The sequence below is a fragment of the Thalia democratica genome, chromosome 7, assembly GCF_965202585.1.
Source record: "Thalia democratica chromosome 7, ktThaDemo2.hap1.1, whole genome shotgun sequence".
In the NCBI taxonomy this organism is placed as follows: domain Eukaryota; kingdom Metazoa; phylum Chordata; class Thaliacea; order Salpida; family Salpidae; genus Thalia; species Thalia democratica.
This window is the reverse complement of record NC_139171.1, coordinates 35,826,572-35,846,407: the sequence shown is the minus strand read 5'-3', so window position 1 is coordinate 35,846,407 and position 19,836 is coordinate 35,826,572. Positions and strand designations below refer to the sequence as shown.

The window sequence follows — 19,836 nt, the reverse complement described above, 5'->3', positions numbered from 1 at the left end:
AGGGTTGCCACTCGTTTTTTCCAAATTTTTTCAAAGTTTTTCAAAGTACACAAATTTAGGTCTATATCTTAGTTTGAAGTTAGGTTTAAGGTAAGAAACTGTGTTAAATAGTATAAAAACGTTGAAAAGATACTGTAAAGCTACTTTAAATATGTTTTTTAATAAAAAATTTTTGATGATGACAAAAATTATTTATTTATATGGTAGATTTTTTGAGTCAAATCAAAATTTTACTACTAAACATGTGAAAATTGTTAAAATTCCAGGTTTTTTTCCAAGTCTAAGCTTAAATAAAAGTTTAGGTTGCGGTAAAAATGTTTGCTGTTACAAATTTATGATGTGAAAAAATAGTTGTCTGGAAGAGCGATCTAAGACTTTTTTGTTATTAGTTTATAAAATCGAAAATTAGTTAAAAACGTATCTAAACTATAAAATTATCTATTTATTTTTTAACTGCAACTAATGTATACTATCAAACAGACTGTTGTAGACTTTATGGGTTAGTTTTAGGTTCTTACTTTTTAAACTTAAAGTCAGACTTTCTATAAGAAAAATAACAAAAAATTAAAAGATAGAAAGCTAAATAATAGAAGGTTGTTTTGTTGCTGCAAAAACAGATCATTAGTATAAATTTACAACAAAAACGAACTTTTGTATTTCCTGTGTACAGTGTTATATGACCTGTAAAATCCAAAACTGCTACCATTTTCAGCTCCTGTTTAAGTTATTGTATTGTAAATTAAATAACTGTAATATAAAATACAGAGATAACTAAAATAAACTAATTTTTAAACCTAGTAAACACTTATACTATTATTAATATACTTTAATATTATTAATATACTTATAATTATTAAGTCGAAAACTAAACAACTGCATTGTTAAAATAAATAAACAACTAAATTTAACTTACTCTTAAACCTAGTAAATACTTGGACGTTGTCTTATAAGTGAGTGAGTTGATCATAAAACTTAATTAAAACAACAAATTTTCAAACTTTTTTGTACTGGTTACGAAAGAAAAAAGACAAAAAAAGACAATAAAACCTTCAACGGCTGTGCATCTCTCGCCTGCATGCAATGAACGTTTCCGAACACGGTCGACTTGCCGTCGTTCGTCTTGGAGTGCTTGACGATCCTGAGCTGGCTGAGCGTGGGTATCAGGTAGTACAGGTACTCCTCGCCGCACAGACCGGCCAGCAGGAACGCTTTCGACGCTTGCCCTGTTTCGAAAAAACACGAAGTTTCATCCACTTGTTGCAGTTTCAATTCAGTATTAATGTAGTGACATGAAGCATTAACAAAACATAGTTTTATAAATGCCACAATCGAGTGCAGGTGAAGTAAATATTACAAGGTACAGAGAACAAAAAATTTCAACTCAAATTGTATAAATTTAAGATAAGGCACATTGTATGACATTAATGAATAAAAATTTGAATAAAATATAAACATGTTTGTTTAAAATACTTTTGTGTGTGCTACAACGTTGACCTTGTTTACGTTATAAAATTATTCTTTGTTCCATACCTTTGTAGATACTTAGCAGAGGAAACACTTTAATTTAAAAAGATGTTATTAACTAAATTGAAATCAACTTAGAATATAATCTTTTTTAATTATCTTACAACTTATCTTCAGTTCCAATTGTTTTTTTAATAAGCATTTTCTTTAAACCAATCAAAATGCACGATTTCACCAACCGTTGTCCAGGCCGCCTTTCGTGTTGCAACCCGCCGATTTCTCGCTCCACACCTGGTGGAAGCAAACTTGGGGTTTCAGGGGCTCCGCGCTGCCATCGCAACCGTCGTGCCCGACCCTCGCCGCCCCCTGGCCCGCGTCGCCGTAGTTGCCGCAGCTCTCCCTGGACACCATCTTGGGCGAGTTGAACGCGTTGCCATGCGACTGGCTGTTGTGGGAGGCGTTGGCGGGGTTGAGCAGGCTGCTGTAAAAGTATTTGCTGCGGAGAAAAAAACTAAAAAAATTGTAACTTTGATGTTTATAACTGTTTGATTACTGATTTTTAGTTTTTTAATGAAAAAGTAATTTATCGAAAAAAAATAATATCAACATTTAAAAAATAGTAAAAATATTAATTTAAACGTTTAAAAAAATTTTTTAATTTATATGTTTAATTTAAACCATTTTTTCAAATATCAGTTGCAGCAACTAACTAAATACAACAAAAACTATTAAAACAAGTAAAAATACATTCAGTAAAAAAAAAACTTTGTTTTCAGCCTGCTGATGCTGACAAAGGTGTCATTTTTTTTATACTTTGAAGCAGCAACAAATAACTTGTTAACATTAAAATTCGTAACAAAATAATTTCAAATCAATAAAAAGCAAAAACAAGCTACATCAGTCTTATTTCATTAAATCCCATTTTCACTGTTACAAAGTACAATTCGCAGCAACTAATAAACAAAAAAATAAAAACTTTGTTTTCAGCCTGCTGATGCTGATGGGTGTGTTCTTGCCGCTCCTGCCCCCGCCGAACGTCTTCGGCGTCATCGACATCGTCGTCGTGCCCTCCTTCATCGACGTCACGGTGGATGACGTCACGTCGCGCCTGTGCGACCCCCTGTGGAGGGAGTTTCCCCCCGTCGTGAACGCCGCGTCGCTGTACACCTGTGCCGAGTTGAACGAGTGCTGGGGGGAGGGAATGAAAGAGAAAAACAAAAAGTTAAACTTTTCTAAATTATTGATGTTTTTTTTTTTGATAAGTTATACAAAAGAAAATTCGCCATTTTATTCACGTTCAAAAATGTTAATCTTTTAATGCTGAACTTTAAAATCCCAACACTATGTTTAAATTTTATAAATATTTGCTGAATAAATCTGACTCAAATGTAAACTTGAATTTCAGTTTTTTCACTTGCTTCAGAATGATGTTAACTATTTCAGTAAAAACTTTTTTTTATTAAATGGTTGTTTCTGCATTTAATTTTTTTCTTCAAACAAAATCACACTTAAGAATCTTAAAATATGGTAAACTAAGTTATGAATCAAAGTTTTAAACGTGTAAACAAAATAAAACTACACTTAATTTTATGTCATACATTTAATAATAAAGCATGAGTCACAACTTGAACAGAGTAAAAACATGTTCGGTTCTATAACACAACGTTTAGTTTATGAAAAAAAAAAAACTTTGGAGATTGAAATAACAAAAGTTCAAAAAAAAAACCATTTAAACTTCAAACCTTTTCAGAGGACTCGTTGTGCATTTTGACCAGCTGAACCGCGTCGTCCCTGCAAATTCCTTCCGCCCTGTAAACGGTGTGCACCCCGGTCGACGTTTCGCAGGTCAGAACGAAATTGTCCTCGCAAAAAACTACGCGCTCCGTCGTTTTGTTCATGTACCCTACCTTGCCTGAAAAAATAAAACTGAATAGTAACATGAAAAACTCTGGCTTGTGTTTATTTGATGGTTGCATTTAAAAAATTAAGGTTGCAGGTTTAAAATTTACTTATACAACCACTACCAGTGAAATGTAGAGTTTTACTGGTAGGCTATTTACAACTTCTTTACCTAAAATTTAATATTTTATAAAAACCTTTCTTTCAATCAACTTCATCAAACAGTAATTCTTACATTCAGCATAACTAAATGAAGATGTTCCGAATATATTCTCAAAGCAAAAAATCAACTGAACCTTGTATTTTGGAAATGATGGGAAAGAAGTCGCGGTTGGGGTGTTTGAGCGAGAAGAACCTGACGGGCGGTATCAGGTCCTGCTCGTTCATGGTCGTGTCCACCGAAGGCTGGATTATTCCGTTGGACGAAGTGGACCTCGTCTCGAGTATCAGCCCGAAGTCACTCGTCCACACGCTTTTCACCTGTTCCACACACAAAAGGAGTGCTTAAACTATATTTTCGAATAAAAAAGCTTCAAATACTAAAATCTGTACTCTTTTTCACTAAATAACTTTTAGAAAATTAAAGTGTAAGTACTTGTGTCTAGTATTTCTAAAAAGTCGGACATTTAATTTTAAGGCGGACACAACAGTACCTTTTCGTAAGAAGTTATTATGATCAGCGGTACTTTTTTTTTGCGTTTTCAACTTATACTTGAGAGAGTGTTTTGAAAATTAATCAAACTTAAGCTTTAGAATTTGCACAGAACATCAAAACCACTCAATGTGCTCAACGTGTACCGCTGTTAAACAAATCATCAACTCTCACGTAAAAAGGAAGCCTGGTCACGTGATCCTGCCCGTCGTCTCCGTACGTGTGAATGACGTCATCGCACAGTATGCTCACCCCGCGAAACCTCTCAGCGGGCGAATCGTCCTTTTCGTCGTTGAAAATGTACGGGTCCCTTTCCTTCACCAGGAAGCTGCACCACACCGCCTGCGTTTGATTGTTACTTTTTAAAACATTATACTTACAATGTTTTAAAGTTCAAACAGTTCAAAGCTCTTGTAGTCATTTATATGTTTATTGAAATTTTAAAACTGGTGAGGAAATAGGATACAATACAGTTGTATCAAATGGCTGTAAGAGCTTCAATACAGACTGTCAAATGATATAAACCAAACATGATTAATAAAAACGGCTTATTTCTTTTGAAGAATTTTACTTTGTTTAAAAACAGATGGCGTTTTTCATTGATAATAGTGTACAGAGTCCCCACTAAAATTTCAAAAAAAGTTTATAGAGAAATCCACAAAATATAGCAAATTTATGGCAAAACTATCAAAAAAACAATGAATTTTAAACATTACGAAATATTTTTAAGGTTCATAAAGTAAAATATGTCATAAACGTTTTTAAGCACATTCTTAATAAGAAATTTACGAAAGTTCTAGAGTTTATGAGTTCTAATTTTAGTTAAATAAGCGAGCTTTAGATAAATTGTATTTAATATTAAAAAAACTATCTGCTAAGCGGCGCCACAGAGTCACAGTTTTGTACTGAGATTGCAAAGATTATGGTCAAAAAAAGTCATTTTATTTTTACGAATTTTTTTCACCACATGGTGTCGCTGTTTTGGCTTTCAAATTTCAATCACCAAGCAAAAAAATGTATTTTATAGAGATTTTCACATATTGTTTATTTTTTCTATGGATATATTGGGATTTTTCAGAATATTGCAAATTTATAGGAATTTATAGGGAAGTGGGAACCCTGTGTAAAAAAACGACGAAAGCTTTAAAAATATTATTTGATTTACTTAACTTGACAGTCTGTTTTGAAGCTTTTATGAGCAATTGCAACAATAAAAAAAACAAGGTACAAGCTGTCTGATAATTGAGTTTTAAAACGTTGTTTTTAATTATGGCTTTTACAGCTTTGGTACTAATATTAACATACTATATAGATAAACAATAAAAAACAATTGGACATTTTTATAGAGTTACTTTGTTTTTAAAATGTGTATTACTCTCTGTCTAAATAAGCAACACTTCAACAAACACGTGTACTTATTCAGAACACCAAACTATAAAATATTTATTGTAACAAAAAGTATTTGTTTGACTAAGTAAACTGATATAGTTTTGTGCGGGATTATGCTGTTATTTTACTTAACTAGAAACCTTAATATTTAATTTTTACTTTTCAGTTTCAAATAAAAACTAAAAGATTATTTAAGTAATTTATCAAAAAAAAACTATTCAAAGGTCTTTTTTTCGTTATTAAAATATTCTAACATTTATTAAAATACATAACACAGTTTTATCATAACTAGGTTAATTGAATTTCAGATTTTGTTTTAAAATTTCATATAAATAAAATATAAAAACTACAGTACACAATTAAGTAATAGTTTGAAATATAAAAACCTCAAAAAATACAAAGATGAAACTAATAAAAATTACATGCTGTATCCGTGACTCAACGGTGAAGGACTTGATAATCTCGGAGTTCCTGCTCCATATGAGAGTGTGTTGGGAAAAATACAGTTCTTCCGTGTGACCGTCAATATCACGCAGTCTCCACACTGCGTCATCCTATAACAATTGGGTTACTAAAACAAGATTTATTTTGCTAACATATGAAAGCCCTCTATATTTATGTACTTAATTACAGCAGTCTACTGTTATTAATTTCGCAAAATATGTTTATACTTTTTTACACAATTCCAAATTATTTCATACTTGCAATTAAATAAGTGTTATTTCAATTATTTTAAAAAATAAAAGTAAATTTAACAACTTAAAAGATATTATATCTTGAAACATAAGTCTAGTAATGATTAGTTAAAAATATTTTTTCAGTTTACTTAATTTGAAAATAAACAAAAACAATATATTTATAAAGTATATCTACTGGATTTATCTTTATTTGAAAAATTTATGTTTAAGAGTGATTATTTTTGCATATTATATCCTTGCAAAATAATTTAAAAAAATGACTATATCAATTTATAACTGTTCAAAAATATAGATTTGATCGTTTGCTAACAAAAGATCCTAGTAAAACAAGTTCACTGGAACATAAATAAAAACAAATTATACAGTAATCTTCCTTTGTTGTACCAACATATGTTTCTGTGTGTTAACTAATCTGTGTGTTGTGAGTATTTCTTTCCATTAACAACCCAGTTGAAGTGTGTTGATTCGTTAACACACAGAAGCATATGTTGGTACAATAAAGGAAATTACTGTATAATTTGTTTCTATATCAATTTATACTAATTAAACAATTCAATTTAACCATCTGCAAAACATTTTATCATTTATTATAATTTAAATTTTATCACTAACTTTTCAATAGATATTTTAAATGCATTCCCTCAAAAATTTATTTTTTAATTGTATTTGAAATCATGTAACCTAAATTTTCAATGCCAAGAAAATTTTGAATTATATATTTTCATTTACGCGTAATTTAATTCATTTTTATAAATTAAAAGTTTTTAAAAAAGGAAAAACTTAGTCAAGTAGTGGTATAAGCAATAAAAATAATCAACAAAAAATAGATCTTAATAAACAAATTTAAAACTATAAACAGTTAAGTGTTAAAACAAGGACTACTCTAAAAACAACATATTTTTAAAACAAAACTAGATCATTCTTCTTAAAATAGAGTGTAGAAAATATTTCTTCTTCCACAAGAGTGTAGAAATCATGTTTGAAAATAACAACAAATATAACTTACATTCGAGTTTTCTTCCAGTGAGACTTGGCTAAATGACCCAACAAAAGTTTTTAGCTCTTCAAATAACGCTGTATGTTTGTTCATATGCAAACTCAGAAGACCTTAAAATATTAGCATAATAGAAACAAATTTATTTTATAATAAATATTAGCACTTAGCATAAAAATATTTTAAGATACTCATCTGAAATGCTATAGTTTTTAAATTACAAAATACCAAATAAATTAACTGTTACTATCAATATCAAAAACTCATTCAGTTTTAAGAACTTTGTTATCAGGCCAGACTCTTACTTAGAAAAAATCCTTGCAGGTACAATACTTTGTAAAAACGTAGTATAAAAGTAAATAAATCACGTTAAAAGCAAAACTGTAATGAAAGATAGCATATTTGTAAAATTAAAATCAAATTATGATCAAATTTAAAAATAAATGTTTTAAAACTCCCAACTCATTTGATTAGCACAAGCTATTCTTAACAAAAAATGACTTGCATGTTATATATATGGTAGTAGGCTATACAATGTGCCCACCTCTACTCTAGTTTATGCCTTTAGATACCAAGTCTCTGTATGTTTCTAAATAGTTTGTTTTGAAACTAAATATATTTTTTTTAAATACACAGTTTTTAATGAATTTATATGAAAAAACAAATATAATATCGATAAAAAGGTTAAAATAGGTAATATTTCAGTATATGACCTACTATTAAGTAATTTAAGTATCACATTATCTTTTATACTATATTTTGCTGTTTCTAAAATTAAGGACTAAAAACTATAACAAATTTTTTTTAAATTATAATTACTAATATATCTGAAAAAAGATTTCCAAACTATTTTTTTTAGATAAATAATGTATTTTAATTTAACTCTTTAATTATGTCTTACATTAATATTTAAAATGTTTACCATCTTTTACAAATGATTTATAAAATAAATAATATCTTTTTTACAAGCAACAAGAATATTGTTTTCTAAACTTTTTAAAAATTTTTAGATAAATACACATTACATTACTTTAAGGCCATAGGGGGAGTAGGCCATGTTTTTTACAAGTTGATCTTATTTTATAGAGTTTTTACTAAGCTTCAAGTTGCTTTTTACCGTTTTTAAAAATTCGAATTAGTTTTTGAGATATGACCGGCCAAAGTCGGGCCGCATAACAGGTTCCTTATGGGGAAGGAAAAACTAAAACGGCGAAAAAAGACTAATGCATTCAAAATCTATCTCCTCCTTCATTTTTCAAGCAATCTTCTTCAAACTTTAACAGTCTATTCTTTATACAATAACAAAAAAACGTTATTTGTGACTTTAAAAAATTTTAAGTAAAAAAACCTTTTTTTTGAAAAAAAAAAATTTTTTTTGATAAAAAATCACTTTTTTTTTTTTGTCATAAAATTTTTATTATTCAAAATTATTAAAATTCACAAATAACGTTTTTTTCTCATAATGTAAGGAACATTTCCTGAAAATTTGAAGAAGATTGCTTGAAAAATGAAGGAGAAGATAGATTTTAAAGCCCGTTTTTAAAAACTCGAGAAAAACGGCTTTAAAGTTACCCTTTATATACCCTTTATAAAGACAACCCTTTATATAACCGGTCATAAAAAAAAAGTTACTTAATATTTTTAAAATCTAAAAAAAGCATCTGAAAGATTATGAAATTTACTATAATATAAGTCTATATGTTATTTTTGGTCAAAAAATGGCTTCTACCCCCCCTATGGCCTTAATTGACAATACTACCTGGCTGAGTATGAATTTTGATATATCTATTATAAAATTATAAACTTTACCAAAAATACAAGAAACTCTATGATTAAAAAAATTAAACTATATAATATAAATGCAATGAAATAGAGTATTTATTATTTCAAGCTAAAATACCTGGATGGTTCATCATAGCATAGTGACCATTAGGCATGAATTGTTTTGGCTCTACTGTGACTATCATCATTATCAGGTAGTCATCAGCTTGTAACAAACAATTTAATTATAAATTCTGGAAAAACAATATTTAACAAATGAAACATATTATTAGTCTAAAATATTTAAAGAAAGTTCTATATATTTTAATTTAACTTGATTTTAAAATAATTAAGATTTTTGAAATAAACTTTAAAATTGAATTATAAAGGTTATAATGCATATACTTCTGGTAAAAAGAATGTATTCTGTATTGCTTTGTTTACACTATTCATATCTCAACTATACTAACAGATAACATCATGTATTTGAAAAATTTTAACTTTAATTCTTGTTTAATAAATATTTATCAATATAACAATTAAATTATGACAAAAACGGAATAAATTCAAAGATAATTAAAATGTAATTTAGTTTAAGATTCTTAAAGATACTTTACAAAATGTATTCAAACAATATTTTTTATGTGCTATTTTTTGTTGCCTTTCTTAATTAAAAAATAGAGAAATAATAATGAACAAAACTAATTAAGCTCTTTTCAAACTGAATCCCAGATTTTGTTCAAAAAACGTTCCAACTAAATGTTCAAAAACTCTAGGGCTGTAAAACAAAAATTTAGGGAAGCTTTTGAAACAACTAAACTTTGTATATGAATAAGTAATTGTTAAAAAAATGTAACGCAAATTTTTGAAAATTTTTGATTTAATAAGTTGAATCTTTTTTAAACATGAAATCTTAATTTCACACCTATAAGCTGTTATAAAACTAAAAAAATATAAATATATTAGTATTGCCTCTTTTTAAGTATAAAATAAACCTATTTATAGAACAAAAAAAAAAGCTAAATAAATTTATAAAGCCACTACTTTAAATCTGAAAACTTTTTCCTAATAAGAATTTTATATTTTGTTGAAAAAACAATTTATACTATCTTAGGCTACTTCAAAGTTTCATTTTTAAAAGACTTTAAATATCAGTTTTAGTAAAAAATTAATTCTCTTTTTTCAGCTGAACCCACAGTGTTACTTAAATAAAAATAGCTTGACTTTGAAAATGATATCATTTCCAGAAATTATTAGGTAAAAATAGTAAATTAGCTAATATTTTGCATTTAATTATAAACATTAATTTATTAAACTTTTGAACTAGTATAAGTTAAGGGCAAACGGAGGTAAAAGCATATTTTTACAAAAACTAACAATGTATTTTATTTGAAAGCATGCCAAGAAAAATTTATTTAATTATAATAAAAATCCTACTGTAACAATTAAAAAGTTATAGTAATACCATCTTATGTGCAAATTTAAAATAATTTGTTATTCTTTTAAACTTATTATTGACAAATTAATTTTATTCAAAAATGTTAAAGGTCCTACAATCCATTTTTTATTTTCGAGTTTGGGTTGGACTGATTAAGTTTGAGAAGAAATGCTTAAGAATTGTGGAAGATAATCTTTTAATGATTTATTTTTGCTTTTTTATCAAGCTTTTCCATAAGTATAGATTTCTTCTGCCTTGTAACCTGCTATTACATAAACTAATATGAGTTTTTAACAAGCAACTATTTATTAAGTTAAACATCTTTAAATGAGATAATCAAATATTTATTAAATAAGCAAATAAATAAGAAGTTTGACTTTTAAAATATATATTAATTAAAGAATTGCAAATATACAAAACATAAGAGTCACTTGATACGATTTGAATAACAAACAGTTTAAAATACAATTAATTATGAAATAGTAGCATGTTTTTATTTTTATTCTGTAATCACTCAAGCAGAACATGCAATCATAGTTTTTGCTTACTTTTTAACTCAAGAAGACCACAATCCAGAGAATGGTTATATACTTTTTCTTAGTTATTCCTGTGGTGAAATCTGATTAGGAGATAAAATAAAAAAAAACTCTTAACATATATATAAGGTTTACTTAAATAGATTAAAATGTTTATGGAAATTTTTCTGATTTTCAAGGATCAGTGAAATAGATATTCTAAAGGTAACATTGAAAAATATAACAGTTGAACTTTCTGAAACCATTAATTGAGACCTATAGAAATAATAGAATAAAGTAAAATCATACAACTTTTAGATATCAACTAATTTGGACCTACATAAAACTAAAGCTATAAGAATTGCTTAAATTCATGGCTAATATATCTTAAATTGAGTTATATATATTTCAAAATCAATTACCAATTTAAAAGTAAGTTTAACAAGGTAACATCCACAAGTGAACAAACAGAAATAATAATGTTTCCTTGTCATGCAACATTGTAATAACTTAACTTTTTATCATTTAGAATTAGTTGAACAATGAAATCTTACTAAAAAAATTTTTTTTAATTTTTACTTGCAAAAAAAAAACTTATAACACTAAATCTTAATGTTAAACTTTAAAGCTTTTAAATATTTGGCTATTTTTCAAAAGTAAACTTACATTTTACTTTTGAATTGTCAACTTGTCAAAAAAATTATAAAATATTTTAGTTGCTTTTTCTATTTGTTTACTCAAAAAGTATTTTATACATGTATTGCAAAAGTATCAACTTTTATATTTAAAAAAAAACTTTTTTTTTTAATTACACCTGTCTTAGAAAAGCAGAATTTTAAATAAAATAAAATAAGTATTAGTCTTAACCTATTTAAAATTCTACAAAATAGATGAAAATATGTTACAAGAAAACTTGTTACTCAACCATTTAAACTTGATAATCGCTTTTGAAATAAAATTCAAAATTTTTGTTAGCAATTTATTAAAACTTATCTATTAATTTAAACAATAGAGAAATTGTTGTTTTACCAGAAAAAAATCACTAAATAACAGTTTTTTTAAGATTCAATATGGCAAAACAACAGCCACAGGAAAATAAATTACACTTCTTATGTTTTTTTACTTTTCAAAATTTAAAACAATAATATAAATAAAATTTTTAAAATGAAAGAAAATTTCATAATTAATAAAATCTAAAAAACAAGTAGCAGATAGAAGTCATCATTAAACTCATACTGCATTCCTTGAATCTATTTATATTTTTATTTAGATAACATTGGAACATTTCTAGCTTGCTTCAAAAATGTATCCTGATATTTGAAACTAAAATGCATTTTTAATAAGTTGTTTGCTGGTAATTTTGAAAACTAAAGCTCGTTAATTATTTAAAGTTTGTTTTAAACGGGGGTGACCAACATATTTAGTGGGCGAGCCAGATATGTGAGCCTTTTGAACATTACTAACCGAATTAGAAGCTATAGACTTTTTTTAATATTGATTTTAAACATAACTTTTTTGATTAAATATAAATGTATATCCCAAAAATTACAGTTTGATTCAAAGTAATTACACAAGCCTTAAAATTTTTTGGAACGATAAATTAGAAATTAGCACTACAACTCATTCTCAAAAATTTTAGATCATATTTTTAATTTCAATTAAATTGTTTCCTTAACTTTTTATGCATAAAAGTTTATAAGCAAGAATAATCGCAGGGAGGATAAACTAATGTTGTAGAATAGATTTATTATGCAGCATCAACAACTGTTATCAATTTTCACTCGGTAACGTTAAAATTAAAAATAACAATCTATAAAACTTTTAGGCTATAAGAAATGCTATAAAAATTACAAAAAATACATAAATAAATTAACTAAACAATGTTAATAATAAACTGTAAAAATAATTAATAGGTAAAATTCCCCTTAAAGCTATTTAAACTTGATTGAGAACTTTGATTTGTTTCATTTAAAACAAATTACAAATAAATAAAGGTAAAGCACAATTGAAAATTTTAAAAAATTAGACACCTCTTTCGAAAATGAACAAAACTAACTATTTTTAACTCGTCTGTATTTATATTTTATTGTAAACAAAATCAATAAAAAAGTATAGACAATTGCAATAGTACAGGTAAATTAATTATTTTTGACTCAAAAGTCTTGAATATATTTATTTTTGTGTTTTTCTTTAGCTCAGACAAGATGCTCATAATTGAAATATTTTTATACAAATCATAAGTTTACAAAAGATCACCAATGAGGAAGTGTTGGAACGTATAAATCTTACTACCATATACTTTACCCTCTGACAGCGCAGGCTTCACTGGCTTGGTTATGTTCTGAGGATGGGTGCTGAGTGAATCCGAAAGTAAGTCTCTATTGTATGGCGAATTGGTCGTTGGCAAATGCAACCGAGGTCGTCCAAAACTGCGTTTTAAGGATGTATGCAAGTGCGACTTAAAAATCTTAAGTATAATAACTGATAAGTGGGAGTTGCTTGTAAATGACCGCGCAAAATCGACATCTACTATGCACAAAAAACTAAAAGAAAGAGTAAAAGAATAAACCAAAGAAGATAAAGAAATAAAAGTATAATTATTTTTATTTAACTTTATCTGTAATCATTTTGTTTTGTTTATTGCATCACTGCGCTTTATATTTATTATAGGCATTTATTTTTCTTCTGTATGCACAATTACGCATAGCCGATCTCAGCTGATAGCGGGCCTTTATGTATAAATAAATATATAATTTTTTGGGTAAATGCCCAATATTGCTAAAATGAGGACAAAAATGTATTTTATCTTCAGCTGGTTTAATTTAAAATAATTAGCACTTTGGTAAACAAAGATGCAAAAGCTAAACAAAAAATAAAAACAAAACGTAAATTTGAATGTTGTACAGTAGAAATATTTAGTGCAAAAATTAGTCTTCCATCTAAACAAAACTAAAATTACTTACAAACCATTTGTGTAACTTTTGCATCCTCGTTTACCAAAGTGCCAATTATTTTAAATTCAACCAGCTGAAGATTAAAGAATTTTTTTTGTCTTCATGCAACATATGTTTTGGAGTTTTTAAATCGCATTTACCTAATAAATCATTTAAAAGCCCTTCAAGTGGGCTCTGTAAAAAGTGATTAAGTTTAATTAATCACATTATTTTATATTTTAGAATAAATATGTATACAAGTTTGATAATAAAAAATATAAGACAAACTTCAACTATCCTTTTTTCAGCTATTATTTTATATCACAATATTAGACAGTGTTCCATAAGTTAGGTTTTAAATTAAAGTTTTCATATAATCATTTTGTTTTGCTTATAGTTTTTTAAAGATTTATTTTTACTTTATGCTCCATTTTCTAAATTTTTTACAAATAAGAAAGTTTTAAAATACAAGATTAGATTGCATACAGAGCTATGTTTTTGTGCAAAAGTTTTTTTGTAACGACTAAAACTGTAAATTATATTTTTGTTTCAGTATATGAGTATCTTTTTGTACTTTAATACTTTGTTTGTTACTTAAATTATAAAAAAAAAATAGTTAGTTTTATCAATAAGTTGTTGTTTAACTATTTAACAAAATGCCTAATTAGTTTAAAACGACAATGAATAATACATTAACACGTAAGCTAATTATTTGAAAATATTTGTATAATATTTTTTTAATTAATAACTTTTAGTTTTATATTTTCATTAAAAGAACTATTTGTGGAGTATTGTCCGCGAAAGTTTTGAAATAATGGGTATTCAAAATAAATATCTATCAATATTTTAACAACACACTTAGAAATTAAAATTTAATTCTTTTAAACGATTAACTTATGTTATGTTTAAGGATTTAAACATATAAATAGTGTAAAATAAAAGTAAATATTTTAATAAAGCTATTCTCACGAAACATACAGGAACAACAGTTTCGTTTAACCTAATAAAAATGCAGCTGTAGATAATCTAAAACTAGTACAAAAGTCTTATTAGTCATTATAAATTGTTGCAAAGAAACCAAGTTTAGTTTTGAAATTTTAAATAAATTAAATTAAGTCTAATAAATAGTTCAAGGTAACGAAAAATGTTTAAACAGATTTAAATTGAGTTTTACAAATATTTTTCATAATTTTTTACTCATTTTAGCTTTGTACAATGTTAAACATTTAGAATAGTTTAGTTAAAATAATTTCGGAGTAAAAAAATATCACTTTCAAAACGAGTATTTGTAGAATATGTCTTCAAATTAAGACTTGAAACTATTCAAGTAAATCTTTTTCCTTCATTCAAACTCTACCATTATTATTACATAGCACATCGTCATCACAGATCAGTAGGGGAAATGTAATGAATGAACCCCTGGTTGGCGACAGCAATGAGGCAGTGTAGCGGGTGCGCAACTATCGGCACGTTGGAGGTGAAGTCGGGCTGGTGCGGCGCTTCAACGTTCCCCACGCACCTCGCGCCCGTGCTACCCCTTCCGTACTCGAACACTGTCCAGTGGTTGCAGAAGTAAGTGTCGAACATCACGTGGCCGTCGCCCAGTAAAAAGGACTTTCCCGTCGCCATGCCCGCCATTTCGGACACCTCGGGCATTTTGAGCTCGATGAAGTCATCGCTCCCGCGGCTTCTTATGAAGTGCTTGGGAGCCAAGCCGGATACTTTTGTGAGGAAAACGCTGCCGCCGTCGGGAGAAAAGGTGACTCGCGCCAGGGCGGACTTGTCGACTGTTCCCGTGTCAATCGTCTTGAAAGGCAGAGCTCGCGACTGCGACGACATTGCTCTCCGGTCGTAGAAGCAAACTTTGTTGTTTTCTCCCACCACCACCGTCCTGCCGTCCACCGGGTTGACGTCGAAGCGCTTGTGGGTCAGCTCCCTCGCTCCGTCGCTTTCGTGCAACTGAAAGCTCCTGCATTTCGAATCGCGAACGTCCACTTCCACCATCGAGTCGATCCTCGGGTTGCGGTTCGCCCACAAGCAGTTCGGGTTGGCGCCGGACGCTTGTATCTTGTGCATGAACCCGCTGAAGTTGTAACTCCTCACCAACTGCGCCCTTTCCGCGTCCCACACTTTCAAGGTTTCGTTGAAGCAAAGTCCCGCGGTTTCCTCCCAAACAGCGTCGGAGTAGCTCCTCGACGCCGTCGCCAGCAAGCGGTTGTATTTGGCCAGGAAAATCGAGTCGACGAGAAAGTGTCCTTGGGAGATGGGGATCTTCTGCTGGCAAGGCTGCAGAGGTTTGTATATGAGCATGCCCTTGTTGTACTGGCCGTATGAGAGCAGCGAGCCGTCGTCGTTCCAGGAGGAGCAAGTGAGGACGTTGCAGGAAGTGTCTCTGACGATCGAAACCGACTTCTCCACCCTCAGCCTTCCCAACATTCCCTCGTTGAAGTAGTTGGAAGCGCAAAACTTTTCAGAGTTTGGGGAATCACCTATTTCTCTGCTTTGCAAGCTTCTCAAAATGTTGCGCGGCATTTTGTTATCTAAACTGCTAAAAAAAAACTTTGCTTTTAACATAATGAAAATTTTTTTTATTAAAAATAAAGACATATTTAAGTTTTTATATTGTAATTTGAAAATTTACTAAAGCTTAATTGTTTGCAAAACTTTATTCAAATCAAAATAAGTAAGTTTTAAATAAAACAAAACTAATCTTTATGGATACTGTATATGCTGTAAAAACATAACAAAAAACTTTTTTTTGTAAAACTCTTTTAGAAGTATGTTTTTAATTTATTAAAACTTAAGAAAAAAAAAAACAAACATAAAGTGGATATATTGTGTATAAGTATTTAACTAGTTTAACTATGTTTTGAATTACAGACTTTATCATTCTTGTAATTAGTTTGTGAATAAACTCAACCAAGAAAGATATATTTATTTATGATAAAGTCAAGCTGAATTGAATCAATAATGCCTGTGATTAAATGCCCTCTTGAGAGTTGCACATATGAAACACCAGACGTCGATGCTTCTGTAGTTGCCGCTTTACTTATCATTCACAATAATGTTCACATTAATGCAAATTCTTCAAAACCAAAGCTTCCAAAGATGGACCGTCCTCGAATAGGGACAGACTGCAGTGAAGAGGGTTGGAACATATTTGTACAAAAGTGGACTATGTTTAAAGATAGCATGCAGATGACAGATGTAGAAAAACGCCGTCAACTGTACCAGTGCTGTGAGGAAGATTTAGGCGATGCTATTCTAAAAGGACATAAAGATGTAGTAAATTTAAATGAGCAAGAGCTTTTAAGGATGATCAAGCAGCTTGCAGTTATTCCTGTTTCAGTTGTTGTACGACGATCAGACTTTCTTAGTGCAAGACAGGATTTGACTGAAAATACTAGATCATTTGCCGCCCGTTTAAAGGGAAAAGCCAGTACATGCTCGTATACATGTAAATGCCCAAAGGATGGCTGTAATCAAATGATAGATTTTACAGACATAATCCTAAAAGATGTCATGGTAACAGGTTTAGCCGATGAGGATATCCGTAAAGAGGTGCTAGGATGGGAAAACCTAGATGAGAAAAATGTCAATGAGACAATCGGTTTTATCGAAGGAAAAGAGATGGCACGTGATGCAATGTCGAAACCTGATGTTACAGCCTCAGTTTTCTCATACAAATCCTCAAAGAAAACCACACAAAAACCAAGTGGTAAAACAACTTGTGGCATATGTAATAAATCAACTGATAAATTTGTTTGGAGCAGTAAAAATATGAGGTATATTGAGTGTTCTGCCTGCAAACAATGCTGGATAAAGTCCCGTAAAAAAGTTTATCAAAGTCACCAAAATTATGCTGATGAGTCAAATGCACTTCTAGTTGGTGGATTGTATACACAAAACATTGATAACATTTGCAGCCGAGGTCGTAGGAAAAATATGTTCGAGCGTAAAAACGTCAAGAAGAAAAAGGAGGTACAGGGACAGAAAAATATATTTCTACACACTGGATGGCAACGGAAACCGCACAAATCCCAAAGCAATCCTCACCTACCTCCAAATGATAAGAAGTCATTACCTTACGTCAGAAAGAACACAAAATCATTGCCACCTTTGAATTGCGGTGATCATGTCGTGATATTAAATCAAACAGGTAACTTTCCTAGTAAGTGGGGGAAAAGTGGAGTGGTGGTGGAAGTGAAGGACTGTCATCAATGTGTTGTCAAAGTTGATGGATCAGGTCGCTTAACTGTTCAAAATCGTAAGTTTCTAAGAAGATTTACCCCTCCTGTTTGCAAATGTCTAAGTAATATCCCTTATCTGAGAAAAGCAAACATACCACTGTAAAAGTTTGTCTTTTCTGGTAAAGTTGAGAAAAAACATTTCAAGAAAAATTTTGATGTTCTGTGTTTCCAGAAGGAAGATTCTTTTTGAAAAAGAATTAAGTAATTTCTCACTGTACTAATGGTTTTCTTCAATATTGATGTTGAACCGGAATGTCTCGGATTTGCTTAGATCTATATTTTCTGACTTATATTTTATACAGAAAAGCAAACAGACCACCAAAGTTTACTTGCGAACAATAATGTGTCCGGGATGAGTGTGTGAAATTATCGGATTATTTGCAGCGTTTCCGTCTAAGACTTTATAATGCTTTTCAAAAGCTTCGTGACACCAATGTTGCTGATATTCATTTATTGTCAAGTTGGAATGCTAACTGTAAATTAATGTTTTATGGTCTAACTAATGAATGAGTTTCAGTCTAATGGTGACGTCATAAAGTTTGTAGTTGACTTTGCAGTAGACTTGTCTAACAGCCATCTGTTCAAAGTAATCTTGGATGAGGACGCAGGGATTGACTTCCAAAAATTCGAACTATTAGTTGGTATCGAGTATTTGGAAAACAAGTGTAGCAGTATTTCCTCAGTGTTTAATGCCATCAGTAATGCACATTCTACTTTGTTTGAAGTCGAAATTATGATAAAGATGTTTATCGGCAAAATAAGTGAAGTTTCAAGTTAATTAGATGAGTGGCGTGTGGTTTCGTTCTTCAAAGCTGAAAAGTTCAAATCGCTGAAGCAATTAAGTTTTTGAGTGCTTGTATTCAGCAAAGTGAAGAAAAGTTAAGATTAAGTCTTAAATTTTTGTTACAGCTTGTTTGTTTATTTAAGTTGTAGTTTGTTTTAACAAATCATTTAATAGTGAACTAAGTTAATCGTAATTTTTTAAATGTTTTGTCTTTTTGAGTTTAGTTTCGTTGAATTTTAGACCTGAAAAATGTGTTTAAGTTGTAACAAATTGTTTTAAAATAATTTTGTTTCGCTAGGTAAATTTACCATTTTATCTCCTTCGTAGATAAAATCTGGGGGGAGATGTATAAGTATTTACCTAGTTTAACTATGTTTTGAATTACAGACTTTATCATTCTTGTAATTAGTTTGTGAATAAACTCAACCAAGAAAGATATATTTATTTATATAGTACTGATTTTTATTGTTTTAAATATATGAAATAGCTAATACATTTAGTTATTACAAAATCAAAACGTGAACTGAAAACTAAACTAGCTTATACATATTTTTTCAAAAATAAATTAACATTGTAGTTCATACTTGTTTACTTTGTTATAAATGTAAAATTTTAAATACAAAACAAAAACAAACATTTGAATTAATGACAAAATAAACATTAAATGATAGTTCTTATATCAAAAATTTTTTTTTTGGATTAAATAAAACAAAACTATTTTTTTGTTTGTATAAGATTTTATGCAAAATATTTAAGCAACTAAACTTGAATCAAAATAACTAACTTTATTTTTTTTAAATTCTAAACTTTGAGTTCTTTTTGTTTATGCCAACATGTTACATTTTAAGATCTAGAATGTATGATTCTTGAAATTTAAAATTTAATCAACAAAAAGTATTATTTAGAAAAATATCTCTTTCTCTGCTTCTACTACTTTAGGTACTTTTTATATAATAGTGTTGCGCACAAATTAACAATCAAAAACATTAGTTTTTTAAAACATACTATAACAAAACCTGTACTTATCAGCTACAAAAGGTAAAAACAATACGACTCAAT

At 29.2% G+C, this 19,836-nt stretch overlaps 1 protein-coding gene across 1 annotated transcript in view; it reads right to left on the bottom strand.

The window, feature by feature from the left end:
- The window catches only part of LOC145841323 (anaphase-promoting complex subunit 1-like), a 33,935-nt gene extending 17,660 nt beyond the window's left edge, over window positions 1-16,275 (bottom strand). The window contains exons 1-12 of the mRNA XM_082948684.1: window positions 15,131-16,275; window positions 13,115-13,239; window positions 8,997-9,083; window positions 7,109-7,209; window positions 5,827-5,958; window positions 4,190-4,357; window positions 3,655-3,843; window positions 3,207-3,371; window positions 2,441-2,652; window positions 1,704-1,960; window positions 1,048-1,223; window positions 650-715 (exon numbers count right to left, since the gene is read on the bottom strand). Of these exons, the coding sequence (XP_082804810.1) occupies window positions 650-715; window positions 1,048-1,223; window positions 1,704-1,960; window positions 2,441-2,652; window positions 3,207-3,371; window positions 3,655-3,843; window positions 4,190-4,357; window positions 5,827-5,958; window positions 7,109-7,209; window positions 8,997-9,083; window positions 13,115-13,239; window positions 15,131-16,275 (2,823 nt within the window). The remainder of the gene's footprint in view (window positions 1-649; window positions 716-1,047; window positions 1,224-1,703; window positions 1,961-2,440; window positions 2,653-3,206; window positions 3,372-3,654; window positions 3,844-4,189; window positions 4,358-5,826; window positions 5,959-7,108; window positions 7,210-8,996; window positions 9,084-13,114; window positions 13,240-15,130) is intronic.
- Window positions 16,276-19,836: the final 3,561 nt, after the last annotated feature.